The 20,156-nt window shown below is 37.5% G+C and overlaps 1 protein-coding gene across 1 annotated transcript in view; it reads left to right on the top strand.

Moving 5' to 3' along the window:
• LOC116688313 (myomesin-2-like) overlaps positions 1-19,949 on the top strand; it is a 33,166-nt gene extending 13,217 nt beyond the window's left edge. The window contains 23 exon segments of the mRNA XM_032514319.1: positions 56-243; positions 576-702; positions 914-1,092; positions 2,528-2,642; positions 2,924-3,083; positions 3,204-3,310; positions 4,298-4,342; positions 4,742-4,878; positions 5,085-5,229; positions 6,222-6,284; positions 7,165-7,232; positions 8,070-8,183; positions 8,511-8,598; positions 9,314-9,352; positions 10,984-11,089; positions 11,834-11,900; positions 12,281-12,377; positions 12,835-12,871; positions 14,917-14,939; positions 15,136-15,191; positions 15,276-15,365; positions 17,587-17,712; positions 18,264-19,949. Coding sequence (XP_032370210.1) covers positions 56-243; positions 576-702; positions 914-1,092; positions 2,528-2,642; positions 2,924-3,083; positions 3,204-3,310; positions 4,298-4,342; positions 4,742-4,878; positions 5,085-5,229; positions 6,222-6,284; positions 7,165-7,232; positions 8,070-8,183; positions 8,511-8,598; positions 9,314-9,352; positions 10,984-11,089; positions 11,834-11,900; positions 12,281-12,377; positions 12,835-12,871; positions 14,917-14,939; positions 15,136-15,191; positions 15,276-15,365; positions 17,587-17,712; positions 18,264-18,482 — 2,396 coding nt within the window. The 3' untranslated portion in view covers positions 18,483-19,949.
• The last annotated feature ends 207 nt before the right edge of the window (positions 19,950-20,156 follow it).

Below are 20,156 nucleotides of genomic sequence, written 5' to 3'. Positions count from 1 at the left end.
TGCAAAGTGGAATTATTGTAATTATAAGTATCACAATTCAAAACTGCCTTTTCAGCCCCCCCCTCCGCTCCGTACGACATTGCAATGCTGAACTGTGACGGCCACTCAATGGTTCTGAACTGGAAAAAGCCTCGTCACTCTGGAGGAGCAAACATCAAGGAGTATTATGTGGACAAAAGACGCAGCGGAACAACCATGTGGAGGGAGGTTCACATCCCACCAGTCACAGAAAGACTTTATAAGGTACAATAATGTCTGCTGTTCAGCTTAACTAAAGCGTCAAAACACACTGAAGAGGGAGCAACAATTTTTTAATAAATTGGATACGTACAGTAAGTTAGTTGTTCTATGATACTATAACAAAACTTAAGTCACATGTCTACTTTCTTTTAACTTGAGTTTGGTTTTCCACGTTCTAAGACAAATATCTGGATCAGATTGGATTACTGGATAAGCAAGCACACATCCACTACAACTATCCACTATTTCACGCTGGATTGGCTTGTGTAAGTTTGAAAGGCGTATTGCTTATTGATGATTGCCATGTTAGTAACTATGGTTAAAAAAATTGACAGGTGGAGGGCTTGACAGAGGGAGCAGTCTATCAGTTCCAGGTGTATGCAGCCAACCTGGCTGGCCTCGGTGGAGCTTCTAAATGTTCAGTTGACTTCAGATGTGAGGCCTGGACTATGCCAGAGCCTGGTTAGTAAATCTTGTCATACTGTCATACTTTGAAATTGGCCTAAAAAATATGAGCTCATACAAGTATATGACAATCATACTCATGTGTACCAAATAGCCTTGAGAATAGCCAGTAAGAGAGTGAATAATGTCATTGAATTGTCCACACAAATACAATCAAATACAAATGTGGGTTTGTGTCTCTTCTCCCCTCATTCTGTGTGTCCGTTAGGCCCTGCCTATGACCTGACTTTCAGTGAAGTGAGAGATAATTCATTGGTCGTTGAGTGGAAAAAGCCTGTCTATGCTGGTTCTGGACCAATTACAGGTTATCATGTTGAGTATGCCAAGAAGGGCACTTCTGACTGGACCACAGCCAATGAGACCGCTGTCAGTCACCGCTTCCTCAAGGTGAGAGCATCTTCAATATGGTTCATAGTTAATATATTTAAGGGTTACCAGTATGATTATGTATCTAAATTTCTTCCATATAATAGGGTTTTAATACATTGAAATTTGACATAAAAGTTTTGTGGTTTTGTTGTGCTAAAATAATAAGTTGAAGAATTTATTGATAATAAATACATTTTCCAGCTCAATTGTGAATGTGTGCTGAATTTCTTAGTCTTCTATGACTGTACACTTAATATTTTTAGGCCTTTTGGTCAACTTGGGCTTTAGGAAATTGTAGTTGGCCATTTTTTACTTTTTTCTGACAGTCCTTCAGTTGTGCCATAACTGTTTACATTATTTATAGTTTTTCTTCATCAGACATGTGTTACAAAGTATAAAAAAGAATGTAACTTTATTTCACTTGATGCTGGTGTAATAATGTCAGCACTGCAACAAGTTAAAATGGTTGTACATGTGCTCCTGATGCTACATTGTATGTTGCTTACATTAATATGTTCAGTTCTGTACTTCTCTATACTTGTGTCTCTCCATCGGCTCCTGTTTGCTATAATATTGTCATTGTCAAACTTCAATACATTACATTTAAGACTTCTGGACCAGCCTTTAGTGTTTTATTAAGCCTAATGTACGATGCTGTGATGCATTTATATTAAACTGTGTGACACTGACATCTAGTGGATAAAGTAAACAGTTACTGGCTGAGCAAAGCTAAGAAGGTAGATGAACATGCTTGGTTTTAGAATGTAAAGTGGTAGCAGTTAAATCTCAAATGTGACTCAGGCAAGTCAGCCACTCTATCAAAATTCTATGTATTCGAGTACCGAGTAATGTAAATAATGTTTACCAGCCTAATAAAATAATGGTTGCAAACAGTACAGAATAATTATGAAGGAGTACAAATTATGGGAATCTATTTATTACTAAAATGCATTGGGTCTGGTTGTTAGTATATGACACATTTTGTAGTAGCTGCTGTATCTCAGAATGTATTACTGCTGTCACTTTCTCATCTGCCAGATAAGTTACCTCAAAAATCTACTGCAACAAAGTTAATGCCAGTTATTGTCAAGATTGCCCAAACTGATGACACCAGTTTAGATAAAAAGATAATAAATATATGGGTGCCCAGATAGCTCAGTTGGTTGAGCGGGTGCCCATATATATATATATATATATATATATATATATATATATATATATATATATATATATATATATATATGTATAGGTTTACTTGATGCAGCAGACCCAGGTTCCACTCTGACCTGCTGCACTGCTTTGATGTTATTCCCCCCATCTCTCTCGCCTTTCATGTCTTCAGCTGTGCTGTCAATGAAAGACCTTAAATGCCCCAAAAAAATCATTACAAAAAAACTTAAAATATACTCCCTTCACCATTGCTGGGTTATTTTCTTGTGTGTTTGTTTCCTAGGTAACAAGTCTGGAGGCGGACACTAGCTATGAGTTCCGAGTGCGTGCTGTCAACGCTACAGGAGTGGGTGTAGCCTCAATGGCCTCTGATCCCGTGACTGCTAAGGCTGTAGAAGGTAACATTTATTCACAAACAGTAGGAGATTATCAAAAATGTGTCCTCAATTTATGAAAAAGGCATCCCTTTGAAGAGACGCAACATAGCCAACAAATGGCTTTGCTAAATTGGAATTGTGCACTCTTTTTGAAAGTGCTATACGCAAGATTAAAGTAGGGAACGAAACAGATAGTTCCACCAAAATATAAAAACTACGGACAATTCCTTCTGTGCCTTTTTTTGGAGTCTTAAATGTGTGCAGTTTAAAAAGTTGTGTGTGTTTGTCTATGTGTATTCAAGGATCCCAAGAGGTATCCTGTGTTGTGGATGAGAAGTCAGGCGACATTGTTCTGTCATTCGAGTCCTGCCAATTAAACGAGGGCTCTCAATTCATCTGGAAGAAAGATTATAAAGAAATTACAGATTTCTCCAGAGGAGTGATTAAGACCGAAGGCAGCCAGTAAGACAAATATTTTTGTGTACACATGTGAACAGTTGGATATTGTGAAGAAATTGCATTTTAAAATCTTAAATGTGCACAATCTGTCTGTCTGTGTCTCTCTCCTGCCCTGCATTGTAGTTCAAAGCTGATCTTTAAGAATGCAGAGAAAGAAGACTTTGGGACGTACTCTGTTTCTGTCACCAACACAGAGGGAGTGTCATCCAGCTATACAATATCTGCTGAAGGTAGGATTTACCAACTGTGTAAATGGGGCTCTGGTGCTTAACCACCTGGCTAATCTCTGGCTTTTAAAATGTACAGAAATTAAATCCAACACAAAATATTCTCTCTGCAACCTAAACTTTTGAACATATTTTGTTTCAGTTACTCACTGACTGACAGATGGTTTATTCCTGTTGACACACAGTAATTTGGATTGTTGCTATTATTATCTCTATCATCTCGTCAGGATTAAATTTATGATATTTAATATTTGTTTTGTCCATCTGTTAAAGTTATGCAAATATCTTTCATGCCTTGATCGAACATCTGTACTGCAACATCCACACATTAAAACTACATTATATTAAGAATATATTAAGAACTGAGGCGATGTGTAGGATAAAATCAAGATGACGGCAATGAGACAGTAATTAAAACAATCTCACAAACAATTTCATTACACATCTGATGAATACTGGGGGTGCTGTGAGTGTGTGTGTGTGCGTGCGTGAGTAGGTGCGTGTGTGCGTGTTTTAAAACAACATCTTCATGGCAAAGGGCTTTATGTCAGGAAATTTCAAAATATTTTTTCCTGCTATTGCACCACTTTGCTACAAGGCTATACCATTATTATTCAGTGCACCTTTCACTGATTGCTTCCCATTTGGCCTACAGTTTTTTCAGCCTCAACATTTTCCAAACTCCTATTATACAAGGTTCGATTTCTTTCCCTTATATCAGGTACTTGAGAAGGCTCCAATAACCAGCCATAAGAATAATGTATTGTCTTTCCTATGGCCATATTTGCTTCAGTCTTAAAGTGTCTTTGCATTTATCTGCCTCTTAAACACAATTACAGTAGTGACTTCTCCAACTCCAAACTTGGTACTTGAAACACCCGTCAAAGTACATGATACAATTAATCTCTGTACAAAGTTTAAGATGCATTGTAATTACTTGTTTGTGCCCATTGTTGCATGAAATTAATAAGCTGTCTCTTTATGTTTCAGAGTTGGCAAAGTTGCTGGCACTCAGCTATGATATCAGACACCCAAGTACGTACCTCTGGCTGATTCTTTCAATCTTTTATAATCTGTTTCTCTTTTTCCCTTTTAATCTCTCTTCTCTCATACTTTTTCCTCTGCTCCGTCTAATCTGATTTACCCTCTCTCTCTCTCCATTTATCAGTTTCTCCCTTTCATGCCTTCATTTTGCTTTGTTCTGACTCGCTTTGAACCTTTCAGATTTCTTTTTTCTTTTTCGGAGGACATTTCTCTTATTTGATCCAAAAAGACTTACCTACTTTTGCATCACCTGGCTAACCACTATTCACCTCACATTTTGCCTCCTCTCCTCTCTCTCTCCTCTCCCGTTTCTAATAAAGTAAACCAGTTTGGTTAAGTTATTTGTACATAAGAGCAATAATGTTTTTGATCTCTTTTTCTTTCCTTTAGTCATCCCGCTGAAGTCAGAATTGGCCTATAAGATTTTAGAGAGAGGCAGAATGAGGTTCTGGCTGCAAGCTGAAGAGATTTCTTCCAATGTCACCTACAAATTCTTTGCCAACAACAAGGAACTGTCTGGAGCAGATGTAAGATACACTATACTGTAGTTTAAAGCATGGACACACATTAGGGAGAAATGGAAAAAAAAATGACTTTCTGGCTTCAAGCTGAAATAATTATCTGTCTTCCCTTGATGTTCGCTGACCATAATTCAGTCAGCTGCATGTTGCAGCATTAAAATCACAATAAAGAAAGTACCTATATTCACAACAGACAACTCTATTTTCTGCAGCCCAACAAGATGGGTCATGATGTCTCTTCAGGTGTTATTGAGTTTATCATGGACCATTTCACTGAGGAAAATGAGGGGACATTTACCTGCCAGATCACAGATGGAGGAGGCAAAGCACAGAGCTCACTGGTTCTGATTGGAGATGGTAAGAGAAGCCAGGTCTGATATCTTGCTACTACCAGCATATCCACTCTCTTTCTTAACTGGTCAAACAACACACAGTATACAGCCCTGCTACTGATGACAATGTACAGTGGTATTAAATCACAACCATAATTATATATATATATATATATATATATATATATATATATATATATATATATATATATATATATATATATATATATATATATGTGTGTGTGTGTGTGTGTGTTACATGTTTGAGTCTGCGGTGCAAAAATTACTTTTAAAAATCCTTATTTTCCTCCTTACTACTCAGTGGATATAATTATTATAATACATTTTATTTTTATAGCACTTTACATGATATTCAAAGACACTTTAAAGTAAAGCCAGCTCATTAAGCACATCAAAATTAGATGAAGCAATGAAACAAACACATAAAACAAGCATATTAAAAGCAAGTGAAACAATAAAACCAGCAACTAACAGTGAATTGAATTGAATATGTGAGACTATTGTAGGTGGAACGCTAATCTGAAGAGGTGTGTTTTGATGAATAATTTGAAAGTATCCAGCTCAGTAGAATCACAGATGTGTAGAGATGTGGTAGAGAGTTCCAGAGGGAGGGGGCTGCAATGGTGAAAGCTTACAAAGTCACCCCCAGGTACGGCACCCCAGGATATGCTGACAAGCCTCAGCCAGAATGAACACAGCCTGTTGAGACATGTAGTATAAAGTATACACTGTATGTTAGTAGCATACTGCATCTCTAACATAAGAGACTACGAGAAAATGTGTTCAGTTGATGAATGCAAAGGTGGGGTTGAAGCCGTTCTGTATGAAGGACACTTAGAGATTCAAATGAAGAAGGTTAATTTTATAAATTACGATTCAACTCTCATACAGAGAACTATTTGCTAGTTAATCCACTGACAGAATATGTAGCAACTACTGGCAACACTTTGATCTTTTAATTATCCTGTGTTTATGTGTATCTGTATGTGCACACAGCTTTCAAAGCAGCACTAGCGGAGGCTGACTACCAGAGGAGGGAATACATCAGAGTCAAGGAGGGTAAGAAATACAAAACATCATCCACTCTTAAGCTTGTATGAGCCTCCACTCTGCTTAGCCTGAGACCAGCTCACCACTATGTTGCCTAGGAAACAACTAATTTAAAGTGCACAGGAAAGTAACAGACCTGTATTACTTTTTCATGTAAACAATATTTTTACACACAACAATAATCAAAAATAAAAGTCAAAAAATGATCATACACTTACACAACTATTAGAGCTATATGAATACATTGTTTTGTCTTTACTTGAAATGTAATTTCTCTTGCAAGATTACTACAGTAGGTTTTTATCTTAATCTATGTCAGTATCTAAATCAAGGTAGGTTGCAATCTCCTTCAGCTAGAAACTCACAGAGACTATTTGCGTATTTTTCCAAAAGAGAGCAATCATTCTCCTGGCCTGAAGGAATCTAAAAGTCTATCAGCATTGACTGCTTAGAATTGACAACTAAGTTCTCTGAGTGTATACCTAAAATGCATAGCTTCACTTGGAGGCGAACATTCTTACCTTTTTTTTCTTACATCCGGGATATGTTCGGAGTAATACTTTCCCAAAATGACTTACATTTGAGCATTCCCAAACACAGTGTGTGATAGAACATGCATTACTTTAAGTGGGAGTTGGAACCTTAACACTTAAAATTGACCTATTTGACATGGCTCGCTACATGACAAAATAAGTCCCAAATTTAAAAATGTGTAGCTCAGCTACCACACATGCAAGTGTTCCATATTGGTATTATGCATTAAGAGTTTTAACACTATAGTTGTGCATAAAAGGCAGGTAATATAGTTTATATAATCAAGGTCCATAAGTAATTTGTTTTTAGCTCATGTTTTTTCTGGGCCTTTCTCTCTTGCCTTTATCCACCGCAGGTCCCCACTTCAGTGAGTTCCTGTCACTTCAGGTTGGCGACGACTGCTCTGTCAGTTTGGTCTGTAAGGTAATCCCAGCTAAATCAATGAATAATTATTGAATATATTTAGACTCTAAACAAATGGGAGTCTGATTTCAGTGGATAGCTGATTAGCCATTCTATGAGGCTGAGTGTAGGATGTGAAAATACTGTGTAATAATAAGGTCCAGATTGAAAATAATAAAAAAAAAAAATTGGTTTTGTTAGCATGAAGCACATAATTAAGACAATTTTGAAATGAAGGTATTGTTTATATCCCTAGAGACAGTGTGATGCCAACATATGTTTAATCTGTTTGTTAGTTTAGGCCAAACAACTGCATTTTAAATAATTTAGAAAAACCAAAAGATTAAGTGAGTGGATGTTGTGACCAAAGTATACACAGCAGGCATTAACTTCTTTCTTATGAAGAATCAGCCATTTTGCCGAAATAGGTTTCATTTGGAGTCAGTGTTAAGTTAGGGTACAATATATTTATTGAAAATAACTACAGGCCAAAGTTCTCTTGAGGGAAAGAGTGAATTTTGAACATTCCACTGACTTGAATTAGTATCTGGTAATGATTTATAAAATCTGAGGTGTGCTGCATTAATGGCATAGGTGGCATCTGAGGTGGAACTATATATACACAGAACCTCTCCAATGGCCAGGTGTTAAATAGGTGTTAAAATTTAACTAGGGACTTAGAAGCAGATTAATGGGGATAGTGCAAAACATGCAATTCTGAGACTTAATTTGTGTCATTAGGATTTGATGACCTGATGGATAGAATCTTTAAAATAATCAAACTATTCACTCTCTTCCTATTTAATTAAGTTTTTTAATGTTTAAATAATATGTGCGATCATGTTTTTTTTATTCTAGGTTGCTAACTTGAAGAAGGAATCAGCGTTCCACTGGTATAAAGAAGACACAGAGATCATCCCTGATGTAAAGCCTGACCTGGGATCAGGAGTCTGTAAACTGCCCATTAAACTGGTAATTTCACTTTTGTAATGTTAAATCTTCTGAATTCTAGGATACCAGGTAATATTATTATTTCTATGCATGGTTATACATGCACATACCAGGATGAAGCATAGTGTAGTGGCTTTACTTAGTAAAGGTATGGATGCTGTTCTTTTGTCCACGGATATGGGTACAAACATGTTGCAACGTGAAACAATTGGTGTTTTTCTGAGGATCCATAAACAAGAACACAATGTCTTCACATTTAGAATTCAACAAATCTGCATTCCCTAAGTCCATTACATGCTTTTATGTTCCTCCTCCTTCATCCTACACTATGTTATGTGTCTTCTCCAGTTTTCTCTGAAGACCGCGGGAGTTTATAAGGCCACCATCAGTGATGACAGAGGAAAAGATATGAGCCAAATTGACATCTCGGGAAAAGGTAAACATATCTGTCTTACTTAATTCATCTTGCTGATTAATTGGGGAAGTAATTCAATGACTTGGCAGCTGGCTGGTTTTCTAACTGAGCATAAACTGAAAAAGAGCTTGTTGCTCATTAAAAACTTGGGAGACAGGAAAAAAATATGATCCAAATGTATACACTGGATCTGTATATGGTAAACTAATGAATTTTCAAACAAAACAAACCTCAACTTTGTTTTTCCAACTACTGTATAACAATAGTTCTTGCCATGTGACAATTCGCTCACCTGCTGGCTGTAATTATTCCTGAGAAAATCCATTTTAATGTTCTTATGTGAAAGAATTTAGGCTAATACTTTGTAGTACTTAAAGCTTGTACTTTTGTATGTTTTGATGGCAAAACTGAATATTACTGTCCTTTTCAGATCCTCCTTTATCCCCTCTGTAATGGAGGTTAGTAAGTATTAAATCAGACCTTGAGGGAGAGATTATCTAACAGATACAGCTCTTCACACCCATTTTATTTTAATTGGGATGCCACCAAAGAACTTTCAGTGAAACTGGTTAGTAATGGCAACAGGGGTACTAAGTCACAGGGTTTGAGACAAATAAACACCTTTCATTTGAACTTGTCCTTACTGAGCTTTTAATGCAGCCACGAGAGGGCAGCATCATGACTTTCCCTTGTCCAGACTCTTTCCCTAACCCATGTTTTTCTGCCTCTCTTCTAGTCTTTGACGATGCCATAAACAAGATCAGCCAACTGGCTGGTGGGTATCGCCCTTTTACACACACACACACACACACACACACACACACACACACACACACACACACACACACACACACACACACACACAAATTATTATTTCACTAACACGTATCCATATAAAAAAAAAAACAGTTCTAAATATCACCATCATCATACTCTAACCACTGAAGTGATCAAGCACATGACACAGCACACAACATTGATAAGAGATTTAGTAGATCCATCCCTACGAGCATATATTTCTGTTCATTAAAATCCCACTGACACACACACACACAAACACACACACACACACACACACACACACACACAAAAACACATATCAGTGTGTGGCAGAAGTTGTCATGCTGGTGGCAGTTGGCCATCATGTGGTGAAATCGTTCTAAAATTCCACTGCGCTGTCACAGTGACAGTGTGTAGGAGCATCTTACTCCTATTTTAAGAGAAAGTAACTTGACAGCTCTGTGGCAACTGTTACAGCAGTGGTTGCAGAGGAGAAGAGGGTACATTACTGTGATAATGGAAGAGAAACCATAGTGATGTGACCAGGTGGATGACACACTTGTACCTTTGTAAAGTGCACTGAACAAAGTACCACACAGTCATGGTTTAAAACTCCCTTGTAACAGCTTACTTTTTTTTTTTAAAGCTCCCATTATGCTATATTATTATTTTCTGGTTCATAATTGTATTTTGAGGTTGTACCAGAAAAGGTTTACATGGTTTCATTTTCAAAAAACACCTTATTTTTGTTGTACTGCACATTGCTGCAGATCCTGTTTTCACCCTAGGTGTTTGGGTTTCTGTTTTAGCTTCAGAGTGAGACATCTCAATTCTGTATTATCTTTGTTGGGAGTCACACATGCGCAGTAGCTAGGTAAGATCACATCAACTAGGTAACTCTTTCTCCAACTTTGGTCAGTAGAAGGCAGGATTAGCTGGGAGACTTTTTCTAAACGAGGACGCATTTGTGGAATACCTGCAGAACAGGGACGTGGGAGTAGTTCTTTTGTAGATTATGGTGAACTAGTGTGTGTTGTAGCAGTGTTTTGCCATTGAGAACGAGCTAGTATGCTAGCTCTAGCTTGCTACAGTTAGCTACCTTGTCTCGGCTAGTCGTTAAAAGCCGTGCAGATTTTGAACAGCTCACCCGGAGACTGAAGGCAGAGGACATTCAGAAACCCTTATCTCACTCAAAACAGCATGGAAAGTTTTTTTTTTCCAAGTTTGTATGTGCGTGGAAGCACCAGAGACACAAAATAACACACCAAATCCCAGAAAAAGGCCTTTTTTTTCATAATGTGGGCACTTTAAAGCTTCTGATGTTTGAAGCATTTTATTGAATGCAGCATACAAACATTCTGCACTCTGAAATCTGTACTCTATTTCTTTAGTACAATTCTGCTCTCCAAGCTGGATAAGGAGAACACCAAAAGGGAAGTCTTAAGATAGATACTACAAATGGCTACAGATGGAAGTTTTTATTTATTTTTATTCTGAGCAATAAAGTGCATTGTGCAGCAGCCATGGAGAGGCCAGGTTTATCATTAGCAGATTAAATATATTTATCGGATTCTCATTTCAAATGTGCCCCTCAACAACCTCTATCACCTCTATCTCCTCCTCTAGGAGCCAGTGCATCAGAGCTGGTGATTAAGTGCACAGCAACAGGCATTCAGCTGCAGTGTCACATGAAGTATTACACCTCAGAGATGAACATCACTTGGTGCCATGGGTAAGAAATTATATTACTGTATAACACTAATAACACTACTAAGACTGCCACTACAACACTAGCAACAACTACTACTACTAAGGAGGAAAAGAAAAAGAAAATAATGACAATAATTCCAGTATATGTAGCAATGCTAAGTATTTTTTTAAGTTTGTCTATAAACATGCTGACCACAACCTTTTTTCTTAAGTTAAACTGCCGGGAGTGACAAAAACAATAAGCAACATAATAAAAACTTATGATGGCTATTGGCAAGGGTTTTCATTATCCAGATTATTGCCATAAAATTGACCTGTTTTGTGACAAAACTCCCACCCCTGTCATTCTCTATAAATAAGCAAGGTTTTTCTGCACTTAAAAGCACTCTGTTGTATCCTGAAGATTAGCCTATAAAATGTGGAGGTAGGAGGAATAGAGTGAGAGAGAGACTGGACAGAAAGAAACATAAAAAAATGACAAAGGAATGAAGGTACATTGAGAGAAAGAGAAAGGTGACAGGGTAGTAAAGGCATTTCTGTTATTAAATTATTCAAGCAACAAAGATTAGATTTTTGAATACACACACACTTTCTGTGAATGTGTGTGTGTGTGTGTGAGAGAGAGAGAGAGAGAGAGAGAGAGATCCCTATGTGCCCTATGTGTAACATTAGGCAGGCATGTAAACATGATTCTCCATTACCACCGCAACAGGCATCACCTGCTCACAAACACTACATACACTAACCTCTCCTCTCGTCTCCTCAGTGAGACTAAACTCTCCCACAGTGACAAGATGATTATTGGAGGAACCCCTGCTATGGCAACCATGGAGGTATTATCATCTCCTGTACTATGCTGAACAGTATATGCCTCTTATGTGGATCATACATGAGTAATTTCATGACAATAAAGACCATCAGGCAGTGGCACTTTTGTTTAAAAGTCCTCCGAGTGCCTTTGTAGAAGTGACACCAAGGCAACTTTGAGACAAATTAGACAGTGATAGCTAATGAATATTAACATCATACATTTTAAAATTCATTCAACTTAATTATACAGCGCATCTTCCTTTTTCTTTTTGTCAGAAAGCTTTATAATTGTAATTAGCCAGTACTGTAGATGAATGAACCTTTTAGTAAAACATGAAACAAAGTAGAAATAAACAACCGGACACTGAATAGTTGATGGGTTTGTCAATTAATTGATTCACAGGTGATTGAGCCGATGGAGAAGGATAAAGGAATGTACTCCATCGTGATCACTGACCGTGAAAACTCACATAAACGTACACTGGACCTCAGTGGTGAAGGTCAGTTTCTTTACTCTCTCTGTCTATTTCTCTCTCTCTCTCTCTCTCTCTCTCTCTCTCTCTCTCTCTCTCTCTCTCTGAATAAAAATGGAGTTCTCTGCTTCAATCTGTTGTTTAAGACTTTGAAGCTATACTCCAACCCAAATCTAAACATCTCACTCATCACCAGAGGCTGGAGACTGTCTGTAAAAACTTTGCAGTACTCCTCTGTCATTCCATTATGCTCCGCGTTCCATACAGTTTTTTGACAAATATTAGATTGGATGTCGCATTATTCCCCACCGTATGTTCTGAAGTTCTGCCAAAAGTGGTGAATTTCTATTTTTACCAAAATATGGTAATTGTACTGCGCTGTTGCGGTTTAGTGTTTTAGTGGAGTATCACTCTAAAAATAAAAAAGAGGAAACAATTAGTGTTGTGAACAGTAACAGTGCAATTCTGTTTTTGTCTTTTACAGTATATGAGAAGGCCTTTGCTGAGTTCCAGAAACTCAAGTAAGACTACACTCTTAAATCCCATACTTTACATGTGCCTTTCTGTATCTAATTTAGTCAGACTCACTCTGCTAATGATTAATTACTTTTTTCTTTTATATTTTAACTTACAATGCTTCATCACTGCAAGTTTGATACTTGGTAGGTAAAAGTATGTAATGATTGTCCAGGATACCTTTTATTCATATACTGAAAACCAAATTATTCATGCTTGTTTCAAAGCACAACCGTTCACCATAAATAGATTTGGTATTTTAACTGAGTCGTTTTGATTATATTGGAATATTAAAATTACCTTCTCTTGAGATTAAGAAAATTAATATAGCAGTAAACAACTATTTACTATGTAAAGCTATGGTGGAGTAATGGCGTTGTTATCAGACGTTGAGGGCCGTGACAAGGCCCTTGAGTATTTTGAGTACAGTCTTTAAAAATATGCATAAGACTAACATGACTGTCACTGTCATGAACATGAAGGAGTCAATCTGAGTATTCACAACTGTTGTAATTAAGTGTCCTTTGGTAAATTATGACATTTTTAATGTAAAGTTAGCATTGTCCGAGATGTCTTTGTCATGACAACTGACATCAACAAAGACAACACTCTCTGTGTTATGACATTTGACATTAAACTAGACAATACAACCTGTTGATGTCTTTGTAACGACAACTTGACATTAACCTAGACAACATAACCTGTCATAAATATGTCATCAGTTTTTCTTTTAGGATTTTTTTTTTAGCAGTGGAGGAACAACAATTTTTGAATTTACATAAAACTTACATAAAGCTTAATAGTTTATTGAAGTTATTTGGGTCTGTCATGACATATTTATGTTGTCTAGGTTAATGTCAAGTTGTCATAACACAGAGATTATTGTCTTTGTCAATGTCAGGTTGTCATACTGTAACAAAGACCGTTCAGTCAGACAACATGGCTTTTCTACACACTGACTTTTCTGACCGCAAGATGCATATAGATCGCATGTGCATCTTGGGTCTTTCTTTTGAAATAACTGTATTTCAGTTTATGAATTTTGAATACTTCATTTTGGTTCTTTGGCTAATTGGGCGAGAGTGAAACCCCACACACTAGGGCTGGGTTTGTTCCAAAAGATTCAATACCGGTACAGATACCAATACTGTGACTTTGATACCAGATCCTAAAAGATACTTTTTTAGAAACAAGTTTCACGAAACAAAAACAAATTACAACATTACACATTAAAGATGTGCTGCATGCTTATTGGCTCACTGATGCTGACGACATGTACTCCTTAGGTATTAAAATTGGGTATTGAATGAAGAGGCATTTTTCGATACTCAATACTTTAGAGTGAATTCGGTTGGGCGCTAAAAAGTATTAAATTTGTTACCCAGCCCTAACACACGCTGAATTTAGCAAATCCATTTAGAAAAATCCATTGAAACATGGCATGCAGAGTGGAAAATGTCCAAATCCCTTTTCTAATTAACATACAAAGAGAGACATATAAGTACAAGATTTTGCAAACACATTGAAACAAGCGACATCCTGTTGCCCTTTTGATTGAGCATCAACATGCCGAGAGTTCCTCCAGCCATCTGGTGCTGTGGCTGACCTCTGGTCCACACATACTGCTCCAACAGCCCTTACCTAGTGATTACAAAGCAATATGATTTTTTTTTCATAGAAAAGATTCTGTTAAGTCCCTGGGTAAACTACAGTACTATGTGGTTTGGCACTAAACCCAGAATACCTTGTGGCAAACCATCTGGCCACTGCTACTGACACAAAAATGAAAAAGATATTATGTGTGTGGTCAGTTAGCAGAGCCAGGTAGTGGAAACAGACCATACCCAAATGTGGCTGTACTACATTAAAATACAGAGTTATATCCTCAAATCATTATTTGTCGGTTGTTTTATTTTGAAAGACAAATTAATACTAAAAGATACATTTTAGGTTACAGTGTACTCAGTACTGTACATGATAATTGTACAACAGGTTTGCTGTATGAGAGATTGGGAGATAGACCTCTGACTCTATTTTCTGTGTTTTTCAGGGCTGAGGCCTATGCTGAGAAGAGTGAGTTTATCCTTCCATTCTCCTTGTTTCTTTGTTTAATACAGTTGCCTTTTTCTTAGTAATGTTCTAAAGTTTCAAAAAAGCATAAAGCCACTGATTGTTTAGGTGTCTTACAAAAGATTATGACCCAGAGTTTATCATCAATATAATAAGCAATAGGAATGATTGGTAATATTAACAATGTGGCTTGTTTCAGACCGTGGTAAGGTGGTGGGAGGACTGCCTGATGTGGTCACTATTATGGAAAAGAAGGTAAGTGCCTAAGTGTATGTGATTTAAGTATCTGTAAATTTGTACATGTTTTTCTAAAAAAAGTTATCATTGTTCCTCCTATAGACCCTGAGTTTAACATGTACAGTGTGTGGGGACCCCAAGCCTCAGGTGTCATGGTTGAAGAATGGAGCAGATGTGGAACCTGATGATCAGGTAAATGCTTCAGCCACACTAACAGAAAAAGGCACTTCCAACAGGGCCTTGATCTTTCTTTGGTTTCTATCTGCCACAAACGACTGAATCTTAAAGCTGTTTACTCCCTTCCCAAACCCAGATCCTCCGTTGTTGCCCATGATTCATTACCTTATTAATCACCACTATTGCAATAGAGTGTTTGAAATAACTTGTCTAGTGATACTATGGGCTTTCCGCACTTAGTACATGTCTACTGGATTCTGCTGTGCTACTCCCGGTGGCTTTGACTGTTTCAATATTTCGCACACTCTTTGGATTCATATGGTTAGCATCCTAAAGCATATTGTACTTTCAAAATGCAATGTACAACCATGACTACAATACTGGTTTTAATATTGTCACCGTTGGGCGAAAACTTTTTATGTCCCAAAGCGTATTTTTTCAGAAAATGAAAAAAATGCTAATTTGATAACATTTTATTGAGCTGCTTTTCTCAAGAAAAGTCAGACCTAATTACTTTGTTACTGTTTAAATATCTGTAAAAACCCACAGATGGATGTAATATGTGTGATCAATAGCATTGATTTTTTTTTTTAAATGACAAAACATGGAGATGCAAGGTTTCTGCCCGACAGTGACAATATCACAGTAGGTGTTCTTGCCAGAGAAAGACATTTTACCTTAGATGCAAAGTAATATCAAGTAATGGAAAAGTAATGTTTGAATAAGAGGTTCAGGGAATACTGGAGGAAATATTGAGGTAGTAAAAAAACAAAGTACCTTCTAAGTAGTGTATGTTTCAATTAAGTTTTAATTAGTACACAACACTGAAATTGATGAAATAAACAAGATCCCCAGTGATACACTTTAGTTCCTTGTTAAACTGATTGCATTGCTGAAAGTCTCTATACAGCCTCAATATGTACTGCTGAGGTGATCAGGATTAAGACTGGAGGGATCTGCATACTTTAGGTGAGGTCAGCATTATCAGTACACTACTGGATTGGTAATGGAACAAATCTACCTCTTATAACTCATTGACCTACTTGCCAACCAGTAGAAGTCTACAGCCTATCCCCAGTCAGTGGAGGCTCTTTCAACAGCATCAGCATCCTGCGGCTCTTAACGGCTTTGAAGATTTAAGTTTGAGAAACCGCGGTCCAGGTGGAATATGTGTTGAAGTTTGCCCTCTTCTCTTTATTCATTCCCTCACCTGCTAATAATCTGTCTAAAACAAGAATATATATCCTTAGTGATGTGTTTTCCAAACCTCAGGAGTGTACACCATTACCACAGAGGATACTGAAGACATTAACAGAAAAACAAACAGAAATATATACAGATCTAGAGAAACTTAGAGCAGTAATAGGTGTTGCTCTAAAAGTATACAGGTTTAAATAGAGGTGTGTTGGAGCAGGTGCTAAATACCATGGAATAATAATTTTTAACATGTTTTCACAAAACCATAATTACCTAATTTAATGAGTTATTTTTTTAACAAACGAGCTACCTTTCATCAGTCAAACAAAAGATAAACAAACTAGCAACCCACAGATAAGCCTACACTGGTCTAACAAATTAATGCAATTATCTAAGACCATATAACATGTTCATTTTAAAAGCCGTCAACTGCAAACATCTTTTTTAGGTCTATTTTATTTTTAGGCCAGTAGAGTTTTTTAATTTCTCAAAATGAAAATATGATATTTCTCTTAATATAAATTTAATTTGCATGCTACAAGTGCCACTCCATTAAATGAGTGGGCAGGTACTCCATGAGAGGGAAATTAAAATACTGTATTCTCGTCAGCAGCGCTCACATGGTGCAAGTCAAAATCATCAAGTCAAGTTCTCTATGTTGTCTCAGGTGTCTGAAGAATATCTACACAAGTTTACTTCAACTCAAAAGGCTTTACAATCGTGTGGTCTCAAGAAGTACGGATGGAATATGTTTTTGTTGTCATTTAATCCAATCATACAATTGAGCTAACAGGCCTCAGCAGATCTGAATAGACAATAACCTGGAATAGATCATTAGTCCTCATGTCCACCAAGCCCATCAAGCAGTGCTCAGCATTTGCTAAAGCGAGGGGGTATTCAAAGCTATGCTGCTGCTCTGAGTAAAAGATACATTGATTTTGAAGTAAAACTCAAAGTGAAAGGCATTTTAAATGTTAAATCATGCTAAACTCCCTGTAGTGGGTTTCTCATTTCTTTAACCTTTGATTTTATATTTCAGTACGTGGTCTCCCTGGACCAGGGCAAGTTTGCCAGTCTGACGATCAAGGGTGTTTCCATGGAGGATTCCGGCAGATATACCATGATTGTCCAGAACAAATACGGAGGGGAGTCTGTGGATATAGTGGTGAGTGTCACTGCTGTGTACCACAAATGACTGGATTTACTCAGAGCCGTGGAGTTTTCCTGACCATCTGTGGCACAAATCTTGTCTTTTCATTGGGGCCAAACAGTGGGATATTTTTGTAATCACACTTGTGTGTAACAGAATTGATATTTGATCTTGTGACTTTTGTCTGACCCTCATTTGACAGTTTTTTTAAAGATAAGTTTTTGGGGCATTTTAGGCCTTTAATTCCACAGGACAGATGAAGATGTGAAAAGGGAGAATGACATGCAGCAAAGAGCTGCTGCGCCGAGGAGTAAACCTCGATATATGTGCACCTGCTCTACCAACTGACCTAACCCGACCACGTGATTCTAACATGAAAAGATTAACAAAGATTAACATGACAAAATAATGCAGGATCCTGACTTAGAGTATTCCTATTCTTAAGAGTGAAAATGATGTGCTTAGATGTTGTAGAACGTTGGCATGAAAGGTGTAGCCCACAAATGCATGTAGGGGAAATGTTTACATAATACTGACATTTTGTCTTATTCTGTCTCTCTCTTCAGGTCAGTGTGTACCGTCATGGAGAGAAAATCCCTGAGGCAAAACCAACTCTGACCCCTAAAGTAATGATCCCTCCTAAACTCCCCATTGAGATCCCTCAGCCGAAGACCCAGCCTTCTCCTAGCTCCGCCCCCTCCACTCAGAGTCCCTCCACTCCTAGCCCCGCCCCTCCCAAGGCCGGAAGAGGAGTGAAGAGTCCCACTCCTACCAGGAGGAAGTAGAAAGCATGACAATCATAAATGAGGAAGAAACATATTCACATGTAAACCAGACAAGCTTTCATTGGTATTCTCTATCTGGACAAATATTAAAAGCCTCAAATGAAATGGAACTAACACAGTGGATGTTAAGATTCAAGAAAACCCTGCTAAAGTAAAAATTGTTATAGTAAGCAAAAAATGAAGGAAAAATACATGCTAGTGTGATATCTCTCTGAAATATATCTCTCCTTAAATGAATAAAATATAAAACTAGTTCATATCTGAACAAGACTTAATTAGAAATGACTAATGTAATTAAAATGAAACTTGAATAAAGCTGAAATTTCATTATAACTAGTGCTGGAAAAGGATTGAAATTTGTTTTTAAACTGATACTGGAATGTAAGTAAAGCAGAAAAATCAAACAAGTAGTTTTCAGCAACAGCTCTGTGTACAAGCGAAACAAAAACATAAAATTTAATGATCTGGCTTAAATAGAGGAGAAATCAATACATATACTATAATTAAACAGACTGTTATAGAGTATATTGTTGGTCACCACCATGGAGACATCTGGTCAGATTGCTTCAGCCCCCTCAGAGCGTGTTTTACTCCGGGTCAAACAGGTTCTAACAACATAAAACATAACAACTTGATACTTTAGGAACAATGGCTTTGATATGACCTCATCAGCATGCTGCTGAAAAGACATTTTTCATTGATGCCTGCATTTTTCATGGTGTGTAACATATTGTGCTTCATGAGGCCGTTGGCAGAATGTCTTAATTCCCCCTCACACTCCCCACCACCCTTTGAAGACAGGGCAAAGCCAAGTTGTGGCCCTGTGGAGAGAGGTATGCCCACTCTTCCCACTGGGGGGGGGCACATGATCAATGGCTTGTCTCGGCCTCACGGTCATTGTTTTATACATGAAAGATTTCATTTAGATGTTTTGGAAATTCTCCTCCCTACATTGCTTTCTGCAGGATGTTAATGCACAAAACAAGCGTAGTATCACAGCTCCAAGTCACTGTCTAATGAGATGAATGCTGGAATGCTATTTAGTTTTTACTCCAGAAATATTGCTAACTTTCACAAAGAACGTGTTAACACAGGTACAGAGAGAAATAGCTTGGGCTGTAGAAAGCCATTAATATGCTCCCACCTCTGTCAACTGATGGCTGCAAAACACCGTCCTCCTTTACATCACCATGGTGAGATATTGATCAGCTGACAGTGAATCACCACTTAGTAATCTAGAGCCATGAAGCAATACTGTGACACTAACACTGCCACCACTGAAAACTGTCATAACCGATTTCTGCCTAATACCGACTCTGACTGTTTTTTATTTCAAGTATACATTTATTCTACCTTACACCTTAATATCCATTATGTACAACCCTCCTGGTCATCAGCCAACAGCAATGCTATAAGATGTCAGTCCGGTTAAAAAAAGTGCAGGAAGTAGTGATGGAAGAGCTGATGGCTGATGAGATTTGTGGTTCATTAAAGCTGATGAGAGGACTAGAGCAGACGGAGAGGAGAGAGGGAGGGGAGGAGGTTAACTTCATTGTTTTTGTGTTTGCTGTCGCTAATAAAAGAAAGAGATTACACTTTGCTAAGCCTGTTTTTTTTCAGAGAGGGAGAGAGAATGAGAACAGGAAGCAAGTTGTGAGAGAACTGGAGTAATGG

The sequence above is a fragment of the Etheostoma spectabile genome, chromosome 1 (genome assembly GCF_008692095.1).
Source record: "Etheostoma spectabile isolate EspeVRDwgs_2016 chromosome 1, UIUC_Espe_1.0, whole genome shotgun sequence".
Taxonomy (NCBI): domain Eukaryota; kingdom Metazoa; phylum Chordata; class Actinopteri; order Perciformes; family Percidae; genus Etheostoma; species Etheostoma spectabile.
The sequence above is the reverse complement of the archived record's forward strand: the minus strand, read 5'-3'. Positions and strand labels throughout refer to the sequence as shown.